We start from the raw sequence: 17,455 nt of genomic DNA on the forward strand, positions 1-17,455 counted from the left end.
TGAAAAGGACGAAAATACTCACCTTTAATTTCTACACTGTTATCTTACTTAGAAGTTCATTTACTGAAAATTCGAGTCCAAGGAAACCGGAAGTAGCAACATAATTTAGAAAATCGACCATCTAGTACCCTATTTTCACCCTAAGAAGGGGAAATTCCATATTTTCTTTTGCGCGGTATCTTCTTGATTCGAAGGTCGTTTCCTACTAATTCAAGCTTGGGAAGATTGAAAATTACATTAGAATTGCGAAATTTTCTCATTCAGTACGTCATTTGGCCCTAGGCGAGATCAGAATGACTGAAAATACCATTAGCGGATGCTTCAATTTAAAAGGAAAATTTTCATCGGTCACTGATTGATGTGTTTATTTTGTGCGGATAAAGTTGAGCCCACCCTATGTACTCTTGATGGAACTTTTCATGGGGGAACATTGTAATAATAATAATATTTATTTATAACCCACTCACATCACAAGATAAATAGTGGAGTAAACACTAAAAAAAAAGAAATGATTCAAAAACAAAAATCAACAATAGCATTACATAAAAAAATATAAATCACTAATAACAATTGAGCAACAGTAATATTAAATAAATATAATTAATAGAACAAACGAATCAAACCATGGTGAGGCGACAAACGCTGTTTCCGATAGCCTTTCGTGTAAACCAGTCAGCTTCTGGTAATATTCGGAAGGTAAAATTTGTTCATTATTTTTCGATTCCTATACTAAAGAGGAAGGTAGAGACGATATTTAAAGAAATGAAAATATGCCACTCGAATATTACTAAAATCCTTATTCCAAAAAATAGGGTAAAGTCCAGAAAGGTAAAGAACATAATGATCTGAAAAAGTAGAATAAAGCTTTCCAAGGGTAATACGATTATATTTACCTCGATTGGCTACAATTTTAGGGAAGCCAATTGGATCTTTGTTCTAGCATCCCGGACGGCACGCTCACAAAAAATTTGGTAAGTGTAATACCCAACTACCGCATCGAATCTACATGAAGGACGGAACTTTTTTCTAGAGCTTAGAGGTTTAGGAGGGAATGAAAAATTGAAGGAAAGATACTAACATTTACCAACGTTACACGAAAGACCGATTTCAATAAAAGAATAAGAAACTTTATGAATCATCTGCGATAGTCTGAGTTTAGACCAGCTAATTAGAAGAATATCATCAGCATAAGCAAGGTATAAAATATCAGTTAACCAAACAAAACACATAGAAGAAATATTCTCAAGAGTACCATAAATACAAAATTTAAAAATGCTTAGAGATATTACTCTGCCCTGCCGTACACCCCGACAAGCAGGGACAATAAACGAAGAAAGGGCACCGTTAGTTTTAATTCGAAGATAAGATTCACAATGCCAAAACTTAAGATGAAAAATATGTGAAAGGTTAATGCCGTGACTATAAATAGAGTAAAGAGCATGACTGTACAACACTATCGAAAGCCTTAGAAAGATCAATGGCACAAATGTGAAGACCATGCACATTAGCAGAAGCATCTTTAAGAAGGCAAGCCAGAGCACGGATGCATAGAGCACTAATGGCTACAAGAAGAGCTATACTGAGGATAGACAAATTAGAAGTTAATATTTAAATACTCATATCCATCATTTCAGCACTGTTTCACTTCTTTAGTAATAAAACAATGGCTATAGACGACCCCAAGTGCTGAGCACCACCTTTGTTATATTAAAACTGGTTATTTGGCTTCAGATATGTTTTTGTACAGCTCCCAGTATTTTACCCACCCTTGGTACGGCTGGATGACTTACGCAGACGTCAGAAACTCATACCAACCTAGGTGTAGCAGATATACATATGTTGCTTATGCTCGGTCGAAGTAAATCTTACTTATCTTATGTCCTCTCGATACTATTAGCTTTTATCATGAAAGCGAAAAAAAACAAACAAACAATGATTGCTTTCGGTCAACCCCTTTATTGGAAAGCTAAAACATCATTCGAAGCAAACCATCAATAAATCCAATACAGGAAATGAGTGACGTTTGGCGATTTTCACGCTCGAATGAGCTGTTTAGAAGCCATAGAATACTTAATGGACGCAATATGTTTAGAATTCTAAAAACTAGCACTTAACCAAAAAAAAAAAAAAAACTAAAACTACCACAAAACCGACCCCAAAAAATTAGATGGCTCTATACTGACCATGATATCGATGGCCCTAGCATACAATTATAATTATCTAATTCAAACTCAAGTAAGTTCAGCTTTCAGTGAAGTGCTCTTCTGGAAATTCTATAAATACTGAAAATATCATGATTCAGTTTATGTAAAGTATCAAGATTACTTGCGCAATCTACAAAGAATAATTTTTGCTGGTTTTCAGTTTCAACTTGGTTTTTTATTTGCATAACAAAAACTTTGTGATTGTTCAAAATTGATTTTGCTTGTTGTTTTAAGCATACACAATAAACCTTAAAAAATCGTGTTTGTTAAATTTAGTCGATAAAACTTAAGAAGTCAATATGATTTATTCCAAAAAACAGGGCATTAAATATAGGCATTAATTCCTACCTACCATAAACTTTCCCACAAGATATGTGATGCTTTGTCACATAACTAAAGTCCAAGGAATATGATGTCCTCAATATCTTTGAGAATTCGCACAGAAAAAAATTCAATAATTTTCATAAAAATAGAAATGAATAGAGGATTTTGTTTTTCCTTTGGCTTTTTTTTCTTCTTCGAAACACATTTTTTTTTTCACTTCCCAGGGGGAAGGCAGCGGGAGTATACAAGAGGGGGATTGTAAACCTTCGATTAAGAGTTTCGACAATAAATATTATAATGGCTCACTTCTTGTGTTCTCCGGCCTCTTCACTTATGACATGGCACCAATCACTTATGAAGTGCAATTTGAGTGTCGTACGGCTTTATACGATGTAGATATTAAGACGTATTTACAAAAGGCACGCAATGAGAAGCCGTAGCTTTTACATGAGCCATTAAACATCTCTACGATCTTACGGTAAACTGCTAGTCATAGCATAAAAATAAGCAATGATATTCGTGCTAGTAATGGAATAACACGATTTTTCAAGCTTTTCAAAATGGGGGACTCAGAACCTCCAGTTAAGGGTCTTAGACCATGAAATATTCATTGGCTATCTTAGAAATTGTATTCAACGGTATTTGAATCCTGTTTAGGCAATAATTGGTGTTTTTGGCAGAAAACACTACTTTCCTGTAACACGATCTTATTTAAAAGAGTCATCATCTGCTGATGACCGATCAAAAACCTTAAAAATCACTACAGCGGTAATGTCGTTATTAGCAGACGATTTACAGATAAAGACGAACTTCACTGCGGCATTCATGCCGCAGCCAAGCCTAAGACAATAGTAAGGCTTGATCCACATAAGCACAACCATTTGTGCATGGTTTTAAACCATAACAATCTTGTACCTAGTATTTCCCGGTATTTAACCCTTCTTGGGCGGACATTGATGGCTCGTGACACGAAACGCTAGAAAGCGCCACCTGACTGTGGCGCTACAAATCATCTACTGATGATTTGTCGAAAGTTTTGACAATCAAATTTTTGAACAAACGCGGAACACATCGAGGCATTCACGTTTTACATTAAACTCGTTTATCCAGACCAGCGATTCAAAACTTTCGGTAAAGGATTTTGGACCATGAAATTTCAACTGGCTATCTTAAAATTTTCATTCAAAACTGTCATTTTGACCCTCTTTGGACAAAAATTGAATATTGCGATTTCTATTCAAATGAGCTCTCTCCTAACTTTCCAAGTCCACTTTTCCGATACGATCATCCGAGAGATCGGAAAAAAAGACACATCAGTACTTCCTAAGCAAAAAGGTGGTTTTTCTTGTTTTTCAAGATGGCTGACTGGAATTTTTCTGTACATAGTTTCCGACAATGGTGCCCCTAATCTTGCACCTTTTATTCGTCCGACGCTATTTTTAAGGCGTTTCAGGGTCTTTTTCAAAATTCCCAATAGTTTGTTCTCCAAAATTCCCAATAGTTCTACTATTAAGACTAATCAAATAATAGTCACAATCTTGAGGTACCTAATAATAGCAACTTTTTTTTCTTTCAAAACGCGTTTCTAAACTTCAGTTTACTACAGGTCATGGGTCGCAAAATGGAAGAAATATCAATTTGTTCCATTTCATCATCAAAAAATAATTTCGTTATATGATGTAGGGTATTATGGGAACAACTATGATTTTGAACTCATATCTACATTGATAATGAAGCGATGAGGTACTGAACATTCTTTAAATTTACATTACTTTTCTACCATTTCTGTCCATCCTTTCTGCCGTAATGCTTCTAACCTCTTAAATAAGAAATTATTTTTACCAGGGAAGGTAGGAAGGTGGATCTGCTCGGAGAGACAAATTATTCACGACTTGGCATGATGTATTTGCATGAGACACTAAGTCAAAGCTTAAGTTGATTAGTGGTTGAAACAGTGTAGAGGGGGGGGGGGGGGTCCTACTAACAGATCCATAAAAATGACAGCTTTTTATGGATTCTTAGGTATTACAAACAAAAAGCTATAGGTGGTTTACATTTTCATTTTATGGTCTTGTAAAATAAAGAAAAATAAATACAACAACAGTAAAAAGAAAAAAAACTTCAATTCCAGAATAATAATTGCACTAAAAAGTTGCAAATATTGCCATAATTAGAAAAAAAACTTTCAAAGGTTGCTTGTTGGGTTTTCCGTGTTTTCCTTTTTTTGTGAAAGGCAGAGGCATAACACAGCAGCATACAGGGGGCTGAAGATGGCAGGAGGATTCTCCTGCATATTCGTTGAAGAGTTCCTTCAGAAAGAAAAATAAAAAACAGTAGCTAAAAAATTAATTTCTTTCTAGTTTGGGTGTTCAACCTTTCAACTCTGAAAATAATCGTCTGACGACCCCCCCCCCCCCCTAATTGGTCCGGTCCTTGTATTATCATGCACAAAATAATACATATTAACGATAACAGATAATATATTTGATTGTTAAGAGCAAAATGATACAATTTAACTAAATTCATGCTGAATTTGCAATAGCACCAATGAACATGGCGATTGAAATTAACCACATTTATCATCGGACACGCCGATGTCACATACAAAATCTACCACCCAAAAGATAAACAAGAAAACATGAAATTAAATACACACACAATTAGCAAATTTAAAAGTCATTTTCCCAATCAAAGTCAATTAGCAAATAGTTCTTAAAATAGTTCTATTAAACATTCAAATGATTAGTTGCTAAAGATGAGAAATTCACATCGAAAGAGCATAAATTTAAGAAAGCAATTTAAAAGGATTTGAAGACAGCAAGTCCGACAAACCTTGCACGCCCAGGCTTCCTTTACAGGGATACTTAAAAAGTAAATATAAGACATGAAACAAATACCAGCTGGTGAATTTAGGTTATCCATTTAACGGGGATACAGATAAACACCAAACAAAATGACAATGCCTGTCATTGGAAGTCAGTTTGAAAACAGGCATTGACAAAACATATGACAAAAAAGCGTTTGACAATTCCAAATTCTACTAAATAATATACGTAACTTTTATTAAACTTTGAAAATGGAATTTATTGAAAATGTTATTGTGTGATTATTTAAAGTGCGTATACATAAATTATTTTGACAACCTTTAAATAAATTAAAAAGAAACATGACCTTTACATTAAGAAGGTCAACAAAAAATATTTGATTTTATAATTTGTTTCTCAATTCTAAGCTCTTTAAAATCCCAGTACAATACCAATAAGAGCTAAACTAAATAATCAACTAAACACTCTTATTAATTTTAAGCCTTTGACTGGAAAGCCTAGCCTATAAGTTTTAAGCTCAAATTGAGGATCAGAACCTGCAAGACACAGATACGAATCTTCAATAAATGAATTAAAAGACTGTATTCCGCTTACATTACCACTATCACCTGAAATCAACCTCTGACGATTCAAGAAGGGAGACGTTTCCCCTTTATGAATCGGAGTTGAAAACGTCAGCCGACGAACAGGCTTTCTTCTTTTTACACTCTTTTGTCCTTCCATTGGCGTCATGATCGAGGAAAAATTGTTAATCATTTCCTCAACATTTTCATTTACTTCTGAAAGACTTGAATTTTGTGAGGTAGAGACTTGAAACTCTATCGTAAGCAGTCGAGTCCTTCTACATCCCAATTGGCTATAAACTCGCGTAGAAGCTAATTCTTGGTTTGTAGATAAACAGATGTGTAAGTTTGTTATTGGCACCCTCTTGGCAAAAAATCCAGTGGCACCATGGGAAAGTAGTCCACTAGAAAAGAGAGTTTTATTTTGGTATGTCACTGTTATAAAGATAGAAAATCTGTACTAATGCATGCACATATGATTCTAAGAAATGTGTCGTGAGCGGCACCAAGATTTGGAAGAATACACAATAGCATACCTACCACGAGGGGAGGGAGTGGGCTCCCTCGCCTTCAGTATGGGCCTGATAATTGTATTCCATTCTTTTCTACAAACAAAGATGTTAAATCAGCTTCAAGGAGTAATTACTTTTATTTCATAGCGTAAAAAACTAAGTTTTCTTCAATAAATAGTCTAATCTATTTTCCTCAATATACTTGACAATAAAAATCAAATTCTATGGCAATTGTATACATATCCACTTTAGCCGTAGAACTCCATCGTCCATTCAGTTTGAATCGATTCAGTTATACACATATCCTCAGAACTTTTCTTATTCGAATGTCAATAAATACCCATTGCAATTTTAACTGCAACGCTTGGAACTCTTCTTCAATTTCCATTTTCTTAATACTTAATAGAGTGAACATACTCATTTTTGATATAAATTAGAATTAAAATAAAGAAGTAGGCCTACTTTTCTTACAGAAAAAGTGATAATACACACCATTCATGCTTCCAAACAAAAAATTTATACTCTGTCCATGCACCCCTCTTATTTGTGTCAACACATGGTTAGTCATTTGCAACAGAAGCGATAATAGGTTTGCAGTGAAAATAGTACACAGCTCCAGGGATTTTCGCAAGACAGAATAGCGTAGTAGTGCTAAACTTTTATATTGTCTGTTAAATTTATTATTACAATTGCTACTTACACATAGGTTTACATCATTTATAAGTATAACAATATTTCAAATATCAGTTTTGCATGACCTTATAGCATTCCACAGTGATCCCTGCAGTCTTCTGAGAATTAAAAAAAGAAACTGTTCCTTAAACCTGGAAAATCCTCACCCTTTCACTATATTCTGGCCTCTAAGGACTATTCTGCTTAATTTTTTCAAACTTATCTCTTACTTTCTATTCTTTATTTTCGTAAGCTTTCGTGAGAGAAGTGACGGAATGAATTGTAGATCTCATGACACCGAGAGGAGAGTAAGAGATGCACAGAAGATTTTATAGTATGAATTAAGCGGATGTTAAATGGTGGTTATGAAAAAACTTAGTGATCATCAAGAAGATGCACCAGACGGTTTAATGTCAAAAATATTGGTTTTTTAGCATTAATAGTAGTAATAACAATAGTGTTAGTAGTGGTATCAGCAGTAGGAACAGTATTAGTATGGACATATTGCCTTTTGATCAGTTGAGCCTCCTCTTATCATGCCCGGAAAGTTTCAGCTTAATAGCTTAAACTGTTTCTGAGATATTGCTGATACACCCTTTTGACAACCTGCATACACATAGTATATTTTGATTTAGTTTAACACTGAAAACTTTTCCCTCAGCTTTCTCCTAAAATTTTCACATTAATATCTTTATTCTCAATAGTAGTCACATTAGAAGAAGTATTATTAAGTAGTAGCACTATGAACATATTCCCTTCTAACCAATTGAACATCCTCCTCACCACGCCCTGAACGTTCTAACTTATTAGCCTAATGTCTTAAGGCCTAAACCATTCCTGAGATATGCCCTTGTAACAATCTGTATGCATATAGCATGTTTTGATTTGGTTTAACACTACCCTCAATATTTCATGAAAGTTTCACCTTAATACCCTTAGCCCTTTTGGAGGCCAATGATCAAACATGCCACCTTCCCAGTAAATAATGTAAACAAAGGGCAAATTACATAGCCTGCAGCCTTGCCCTAAGAGCTGCGGGAGTCATGTCATCCCTAGAGGCATAGTTATTGGACTTTTCAATTATGCTGAACAAAATAACTATCTCAAAATATTAACCAAATGTCTTTGGAGAACAATGGAGCATACGAGGGGGTTGCTTCCTCTCCAATCACTTTCAGCTCTTAAAAAGGGCATCAGAATTTTCAATCTTCACTTGAACAAGCCCTGTCCAAAAATTCTACAAAACCCCTTCCATATGAAGTACCTTGATGAAAAAAAAAAAAAAAAATAATGTTTAGTGCCCATTATACTCTTTAGTTAGGCAGTGCTATTGTGCTGCCTATGATTGGAAAAAGTTGATTTTTTACTCATTAATAAAGAAGATTGAAATTTTACCTTAATACTTTTGACTGCAATTTCACTGATGCAATGCTTTCCTTTGGGTTGTTTTCAAGTCTTGGTATTTTTATACAGATACCAGCTTTAGATGATGCAATTGTTCCACCAAGGAATATGTATAGTTTTTCATGGTTTTTGGCAATCTCAAGTCCAGAGTTTACAGCCTAGAATATAAAACAATTTTCTTCAGTAAGTTTCTTAGAAGTGGCACTGGTCATCCTAAAAATAAGACTTTTTCCATAAAAACTTTCTGCATCCCACCATAAATAGTTGCTTTTCAGATGGTAGTTACTTTTATAAGTGATTCAGCAAGCTAATGAAATGGAATTAGACAAACTACTTAAATACTGTTGGTTTCTATGGGGTTAGCCTCTAATATCCACTAAAATGGCAAAAATTCAACCTCTAACATTTCTATGAAATTAAATCATTACTTGCATACTGTAGCAATTTGCTACTTGGCAAAATGTTGAGCACCAACAGTAATTACTTTTTGAACAATACTTTCTTTTATATTTGATTAAAATCCTTTAGCAGGCAAAAGAAAAGGATTGAAGAAAAGATTTATACATGACTTAGTACTATGGCCTTTAATATCCACTACAGCAAGGTAATTTTAACCACTAATAATCTTAACAAATCAAACTACTGTTAATTTAACAATACTTGACAAATAATGAAGCGTTCTCTTTGGAATAAAATACCCCAGGGGGAGTATCCTATTATTCAACTGCACTATCTTGCTGATGCATTACCTACCATCAGATCGTTTATTTTTAGCACCATTTCTCAGTGCACCTCTGAGTTAGAAGTATTTTGTATGGGTGCTGGTAAGTGGCACGGTGATGAGACTTACTTTTGGTCAATAAAAATTAGCTTACACAAAAGTGACAAATTTTTAAAATCTTCATATGAGGACTTTACAATGCTCTTTATTTATTCAACATTATTATCATCTAAGTCAAAACAACTTTTAAAAGTGGAAACACTATTTATAGGAACCAGCAATTGGTAAATTAAAATTAAGCAGTTGATCCAAAATACAATCACGTCATTTTCACCAACACTCTAGAAAGTGATACCATGCAGTCCAAAGTGGTGGCACTTGTATCTGGAACGTGGTTGCATCTACGAAAAAACTTTAAAAACACATCAGAAATTTGTTGCATTCAGTTTTCTTATGTTTTCTATGAGTTGGACAAACATGTCGGGAGGGGGGGGGGGGTCGGCCCTCCTCCTGGATACGGCCTTCCTGCAGATAGATTCTATCATAGACTCCATAAGATTAGAAATTTGAGTTTTTTCTAGGTTACCCCTGAGTAAACAATAAATAATCACGTTTTCTATGGAGCTTAGCATAAATTTTTACAGTGAAACTTCATTGAAAAAAAAGGAAGTTGTAGTGAAAAAGGATAATCTTGAAGGAGTATTCTCCTTCTAAATTAGCTAAAAAAACAACATAATTCTTACCTTATGTTGTCAGTATAAGTTATTCAAAATTTATATTATAGGTGCCATTAATCTAATCACATCTGTGTTGTATACATTTTTTCTACATTGACAGTGGAAAAGTTTTGCAAAAACTTTTTAATAGCTAATTATTGACTACCTACCCCCCCCCCCCCCATTGGTAAGAGCAACCACATAGCTATTGAAATACAACTCCGTCTAAAGATTGTAACGGATAGATTTGTTAAAAAGGTCGTCAAAAAATACAAATCTATCAGAAGGGAACAAGAAATGGCGAACTGGAGTGAAAATTTACAGGGATCAGAAGAACAGCAATAAGAAAAGTTCAAGTTAATTATACTCACTTTCCAAGATAGCAGCATTACTGTATCTTACAAGAGAAAAGCTAAAGACCCTTCCACACATAACCAACGAAATTAAGAAGCAGCTGAATAAAAAAAGAGATCTCGGAAAAAATACAAAGCAACTGAGAGTTCTGGCCAGTACAAAAAGTTTAAAAGAGTAACAGATAAACAGAGAAATCTAACCAGGAAACTTTAACAGAATCATGAAGCCACATTAGCTAAAGAACACAAGCTTAACCCAAAAAAATTTTGGCAATATGTTTCCAGCAAAAGACCTGGTCGGCAATTGATATCTAAACTAACTACTGCTTCAGGAGCTGATCTAACAGATGCCAAAGAAATTGCAAATGAACTGAACCACTAGTTTTGCCTGGCTTTAGTAGTACATAAGATACAGACTTACCCATTATTGAACCCACACAAATCCACCATCCACTGCAGCCTATTGAGATTTATACTCTAAATGTCCTTAAAAAATTAAATTACTAGATGCCAATAAATCAATTGAGCCAGAAAGTTGTCTACGTCTTCTGAAAGAAGTCACTGAAACCACTACCAAGCCACTCACCTAATTATTCAAAGTTTCCCTCTGTACCAAGGAAGTGCCAACAGACTGGAAAAGAGCATTTTTACCCCTTTGTTGAAGAAGAAAAATAAAGCCAGATCAGAAAATAACCGTCCCACAAGTATTACTTCTGTTGTGGCAAAAATCTTGGAAAGAGTGGTAAATGACTCTGCCATGAAGCACCTCAAACTTAATGTGATACTGTTGCCCAGCCAACATGGATTTTAACCAAGAAAGTCAGTAGAAACAAATTTACTGGAAACTTATGATGTTATAACAGACTTGATTGATCAGGACCTACCTGTGGATGTCCTGTTACTTGATCTTACAAAAGCATTTGACAAAGTTCCATATCCATACCTGAAATTAAAACTCAGCTCATGCTCAATTAATGCAGACCTTAAGGGTTGAATCTCAGCTTTTCTTACTGATAGAACACAAAATTGAGACTTTTACTAATGAAAGAGAATCAATATTCTCTTAAGAGATGTGAAGTCACCAGTAGTATTCTGCAGGATAGTGTCTTGGGACCAACTTTGTTCAATATCAATATAAATGATATTTTCCAACTGGCTACATAAGCAGTCTCTCTCTATGCTGATGCTTCGAAGCTTTTTGGTTCCTTGTGAAGCTCTAGAATTGATAGTTGATAAATTGTTTTGAGTGTTGTTAAGTGACCAGGAGCAGTTGGATGACCAAAAGCTTCTCAGTTGAGTTCCTGCTCCTGAAAGATGACTCGGCATCTAGCCTTTGTTTTAAAATGTTAACAGCCAGTAGCAGCTGTATCTTTAGGGAGTTTGTTCTGATCATTGGCATTATGTCTTTGTTGCTAAGAATATCATTCGTAGTGTTATTTTTCAATCTAATATATAAAATATGCTCTATCTGCAACCATCAAGGGGGGGGGGCATTGTTAGGGTGGTGAATATTGTAAAGTTCTAATTGAGGGGTGTCTTACTATCTTGAAAAGTGGTTGAGTTAGGTGAACAAAACTTTCAGGAATGGATCTAGGCTCAAAATCCCACCCTTTGAAGACGTTATCAAGCTACTATATCAACTCTTCCCATCAACCATCAAGGGGGGGGGCATTGTTAGGGTGGTGAATATTGAAAAGTTCTTGAGGGGCATCTTACTATCTTGAAAAGTGGTTGAGTTAGGTGAATGAAACTTTCAGGAATGGATCTAGGGTCAAAATCCCACCCTTTGAAGATGTTATCAAGCTACTATATCAACTCTTCCCTTATTTCTAGAACTTAGAAGACAACACATATGGCAGGTCCATTTCTACTGTATCCAAGACTTGACAAAAAGACATTTAACCTTTCTGGGTTTTTATTTCTTTTTCATTGACTCTAGTTTTTAGAAAATGTAATTCCCATTATTTTAGAAGCATGTTAAAAACCTCATAAAACAGTATTGAGTAGAGGTATGAGACTCAAAACACTTTCAATGCGCCTCATTTCACCAGAATTATTTCTGAATAATTAATTTTTATGACATAAAGACTATTAAAGGTCACCAATGATCAGTGGTATTTCGAGAGATTCGTGGAGGTAGGTACTTCAAATTCCCTTCTTGGGGACCACTGATGCTCTAAAACTGCTGCTGGGAATTTTATTTACCTAACTCAACTACTTCCTAAAATAGGCAAAGGCCCCTCATCTAGAACTTGACAGTGAATATTATTTTGAAAGAGCATCTTTTGAGAATATCTGTGTTGTAACCTTGTCAAAATTTTCAACAACCAGCAACAGTCCCTGTCAAAACATAGGTGACTCTATTGAAACTTCACTGAACATATAAAACAGATGAGAAACAATTGGTATTGGAATTCAAGGGTCCTCTGACAAAACCATAGTTGTCGAATTTATGGTTACCTTCTCAACAACAGGAAATTTTGGTGATTATTATTCATAATGATATTTCACATGAATTTTTTTTTCTTTTTTTTTAATCACAGTTTTACTGATTTGATGCTAGATTTTTCCATCATTCAAGGAACTACCACTTTGCCCCAAACTATTTTCACATTTTTAAGCATTTGAGTTGGTTGATTAAAGTACCCTAATTCATTTGTCACTGAATAAATTTGAAGTAGACCCTCTCTTAGTAAATTTTATATATCTTTTCTTTCAAATAGATCCCAAGCTGTAAAATGCTAACTATTCTCTCTGAACCCCTTCCTAATTAGCATGGAATTCCTCAAGGAACCTTGTTAGGACCACTCTTATATGTAGTATTGATTAATAAAACTGGCAAGATTCTAAAGGTATTAATATGTAGATGACCTGCTGATCCTTCAAGTATGTTATTGGACTACCCAAAATGACCCCATCAAAATCCTACCCATTTTTTGGATAAAGCTAAGAATTTACACATGAAAGCAAATTCCACTAAGTCAAACATATTGAAAATTAGCCATTTAAAATTCTTGAAATCCACTTTTGTTTTCTTGGACCCTATCCCACTCAAAATGCTAATGAAACATGTTAAACTCCTTGGCGTCACAAACTTCTAATAATCTGAAGTAGGATATGCGTATTTCAAAAATTCTGGACTTTCACAACAAAGTATAGTCAAAACTACAAATTTTTGAAGTGGATCAAAATGGTTGATTAACTTCGACATGGTCAAATATTGACAGCACTTTCACTGTTAACAACTAAGAAATCACTGCAGGACCATCAAAGCTGAGAGGAAATGGGCCATTCCAGATAGCGTTTATAGAGACCTATATCACACTATTATATTATACATTATATTACAGAGACTTAGGCCACATGATTACATTTCATATGATTATCCAATTTCATCTCTGTACTTGAGGCAATTTTTTCTGTTTTTTGTTTCCACTATCTGAACAGTGTTTTATACATTTACACATTAAAAAAGGTTGAAAAGAAATAAACTAAAAAGAATAGGGATGTCAAATGCACCAGGATCAGCCCACAAGTGTTCCCTAAGTATTTCAGCACATGTCAAATTGGGTTCCAGCTTATGTTGAAAACAGGTAACTTTTTTGTGCTGTCAAATTTATGAAAAGGCTCCAATTTAAGAAAATCAAAGTTTCTTCAAACTTCTAATTAAACAGATGAACTTGTAGATGTTTTTCCCATGTACTGAAACGCTTTTCAAAGTGTCTTTAAATTAAGACTTCCAGAGTAGAAAAACTGGTTTTTTACAAAAACTGTTAAATCATTGGTACCTTTACCCTAGTGGGTATCAGCAAACAATAAAGCCTGTTAAGATGGAAACATGTTAAAAAAAAACAATTCTGACTACCTAATATACAGAGAAATTGTAGTTTGTCATTCCTAAAAGCACTTCTATTTACTTTACCCCCAAAACCCCTAATTGGATATAGTACCAAGTATGAGCATAGAATTGGGGCTGTTAAGAAGGAAACATGATAAAAAAAAAAAAAAAAAAAACATTTCCAATTCATAATATGCCTATGCAAAAAATTGTAGTCAACAAAGTTGACTGCAATTCCACTGTAATTCCCCCCTCCCCCAATTGTGCAAATATATAGCCTAAATTGTGCTTTCCCCATGCATTACTCTTGTTTCCACTTATGTACCTGTAAATTGGATCAACTGTTACTACATCAAGAAAAAGAAAACACATGGGAAATGTATAATTTGTGCTATGTATTTGCACATTAGGGGGGAGGTAAATTACAGTGGAATCATAATCAAAATGTGTTAATTAAAATGTTTCTGCAACTTATGAAGTAAGAACTGTTTTCCTATATCAATGGTGCTCATTAGGGGGGGGGATGCACGCCCCCTGACTGAATAACAGTGCCTTACATTTTTGTTTTGAAATTTCTCTGTATAGCATCAGAAGTGCCAATTAGATCAGGTAGATTATACATATGCTTCCAAAAAACTGTCAAAAACTGGAAGTGCTTAAATACATTTTAGGGGTCCCAAATAAGAGCTCTGTAATTTGGTGGCAAATTCTGACTTCTGCTTAAGTTTTAAGGGTCAAGAAGGTCTGCAATGTTTGTAATTTTTTCAGTTTTTTAAGCTTCATTTTATCTATACATATTTGTGTTTAAATCTATAGAAATAAGGTTACATGGAAATCAGGGCTTCCACTATCCCAAAATTTTTGTTGGTTAATAATGCCAAATAATGGCAGTAGGAAGAAAAAAAAATAAACAACTTTTGTATGATTTGTAGCCCATAGCTATGTCCAGGCATTAGATGGGTGGATATGAAAATGAGACTGCAATAAGTACTATATTTGGGACATGCACATCTGTAAAGGTGGTAGGAGGGGTGGCGGTTAATTGGAGACTATATAGTAATTATAAGGTAACCAAAAGAAAGGAAAGCATAGTAAACTTTCCATGGGGAAGGAAGTTTCTGGGGGTTGAGATTTTAAGGGGATATTTTACACTGGAGGGATTTGCCAGAAATTCTAAACAAAATTACTTTATTTGTCTTAAACTTCTCTTTGTCAACCCAATCTTAGAAATCAAGATGTCAAGGGTAAATTTTCAATGGGATTGAATTGACTATTCAATCTTTCCATGGAGAGGGGGGAGTTTTCTTTGGAGGTGGAGACAAATTTACTGATATTGTAAAAAATAATCAGAAATTAATTAAAAAGTGTTTTTTCATCTGAAAATGGACCTAAGGAGCAACATCAAAAAGAACAAAAATTATTACATATATGAGGGGAGTTGTCCCCTCTTCAATACCTTGTTCTTTATACTGATAGTTTGAATTAAGTCCTGATTTAGTCCTGTTCATCACAAGCTGTCTAAATGTACAATAGGACTTAGAAATGCTAATTCTAGAAGCATATCCATTTCTGGTTGACCCTCCTCCTCCATGGGGCAAAATAAAAATGTGTAAAGTGGACATGGTTTTGAAGCCAAGGGAAAAGTTTGGGTTGTACAATAAGAATGAAATTATGTATTAAATACTAATTCTAGTTATCACTGGTGATTTCTGTATAGTAGGAAGTTGAAAAATAATTAAAAAACTCATGCATCCATTAATGTTCATATCCAAGACAGTTCACTTTCACTTTTGAGTTTAAACTAGCCAGGTGTTTGTGAACAAAACAAACATTTGATTTTGCTTATAGGTAACATTACCTATAAAGCAAAGCATATTAGTCCATGAGCCCTGCAGGCAGTGGGGCAAGGTCTTTATTCTATATTTATTAAATAGATATAGACCCTGCTGCCTGCAGGGCTCATGGACTAATATGCTTTGCTCTATAGGTAATATTACCTGTAAGCAAGCCCACTTTATGCATTTTTAGTTTGCTACTTGGAGGAGAAGGGTCAACCAGAAATGGATGTGCTTCTAAAATTAGTATCTTTAAGTGCTGTAGTATGAAAACTATGCTGCTTTGCTGTATAGTTTCTAGTTTAGACAGCTTGTGACAAAACTAAACAATTACCAAGATCATATGTAGATTTTTTTTTACAAGTTAATTATTTTTTTATGATTTGAGTAAATCTAAATCTAAAAATCTGTTTTTTTTATTAGCTGTTGTTTTTGAGTTATCATAAGTTTTCAAATTTGAAATGAATAAAAATTTGTGATTAGCCTAGCCTATGTTGCAAACACCAATTTTATTCATGTGGTTCACAACAGAGGATATCACTAACAGGGCAAATATGATTTTTACTGGAACTCACCAATGTTGGCAAAATTTTCTACCACTACTGTGTTTTTGCTTCTGTTGGTTTTGAATGCAAGGCCAATATCAAAATTACATTTTTAAAGGGTAAATTATGTATTTGTATAATAAGGTGCTCTCTTATGAAAATAATAAAGTATAGGCCTATATAGACATTCAAGGATATAAAGTATTTTTCATAGCCCCCCCTAGAATTCAACTTATGGGCACTCATGTTCCTATTGTGTATCCTTCTTAGTAGCCTTAAATCTAGGCTTATTCCTAGAGCCCAAATTATATATTTCCCATTCATTTTGTAATATATCATTCTTTTTAACCTGTTTAACTTATAACCCATATATTAAAACAACATTGACAATTTCAAGAAAAAGAAAAATGTATGGGATAAATGATTAACTAGCCTACATTTTTTCACCATGTTATGGAGCAAGAATTGTTTTCTTAACATGTTACCTTCTCAGCAGGCCCAACTGAACACTGTTACCTCAAAGTGATTTGTTCAGAGCACAAGGGCACTACCAGACCACATTTCTATCCATGCTAGAGCTACTTTACCCAAATTAACATAGGCCTACATCAAATAAACTCTCCATGTTTTCTATGTATGATGCTATTTTGATGTGATTTCTTTCTTTGATCCTGGCATTTTTCCTCCTTTTCCTCAGATTTAATTTATCTTCTGCATTGGAGAAATCTTTAGGCACAACTATTTGACTGTTCTTTGCTTCCTTTATCATCTTAAGTGAATCATAATTCTGTGAGGGTGGTATTTGAGATTTTTGGACAATAACAAATTTTATAATATTTTTCACTAAAAGAACAAAATCTTGGTGGGATGGAGCTTTTTCAATATCAATGGTAACAATAGCATTCTGAGGAATAACGGCCATGTCTTCTTGTTTTGAATTTTA

At 34.3% G+C, this 17,455-nt stretch overlaps 1 protein-coding gene across 1 annotated transcript; it reads right to left on the reverse strand.

Annotated features, from left to right (window-relative positions):
- Window positions 1-412: 412 nt before the first annotated feature.
- On the reverse strand, window positions 413-17,450 carry LOC136029239 (uncharacterized). Its single transcript, XM_065707470.1, has 3 exons — window positions 17,120-17,450; window positions 8,496-8,662; window positions 413-6,320 (listed from the first exon to the last, which is right to left on the reverse strand). The coding sequence occupies exons 1-3, from the start codon at window positions 17,432-17,434 to the stop codon at window positions 5,807-5,809; spliced, it is 996 nt and encodes a 331-aa protein (XP_065563542.1). The 5' UTR covers window positions 17,435-17,450; the 3' UTR covers window positions 413-5,806.
- Window positions 17,451-17,455: the final 5 nt, after the last annotated feature.

Source organism: Artemia franciscana, chromosome 7 (assembly GCF_032884065.1).
Source record: "Artemia franciscana chromosome 7, ASM3288406v1, whole genome shotgun sequence".
Taxonomy (NCBI): domain Eukaryota; kingdom Metazoa; phylum Arthropoda; class Branchiopoda; order Anostraca; family Artemiidae; genus Artemia; species Artemia franciscana.

Coding starts and splice junctions, on each gene's coding strand:
- LOC136029239 (XM_065707470.1), bottom strand. CDS start 17,434: ATGGCCGTTATTCCTCAGAATGCTATTGTTACCATTGATATTGAAAAA. Junction 8,663..17,119: donor ACATGGAGAGTTTATTTGAT/GTAGGCCTATGT, acceptor TTTATATTCTAG/GCTGTAAACTCTGGACTTGA. Junction 6,321..8,495: donor TTGCAGTCAAAAGTATTAAG/GTAAAATTTCAA, acceptor TCTCTTTTCTAG/TGGACTACTTTCCCATGGTG.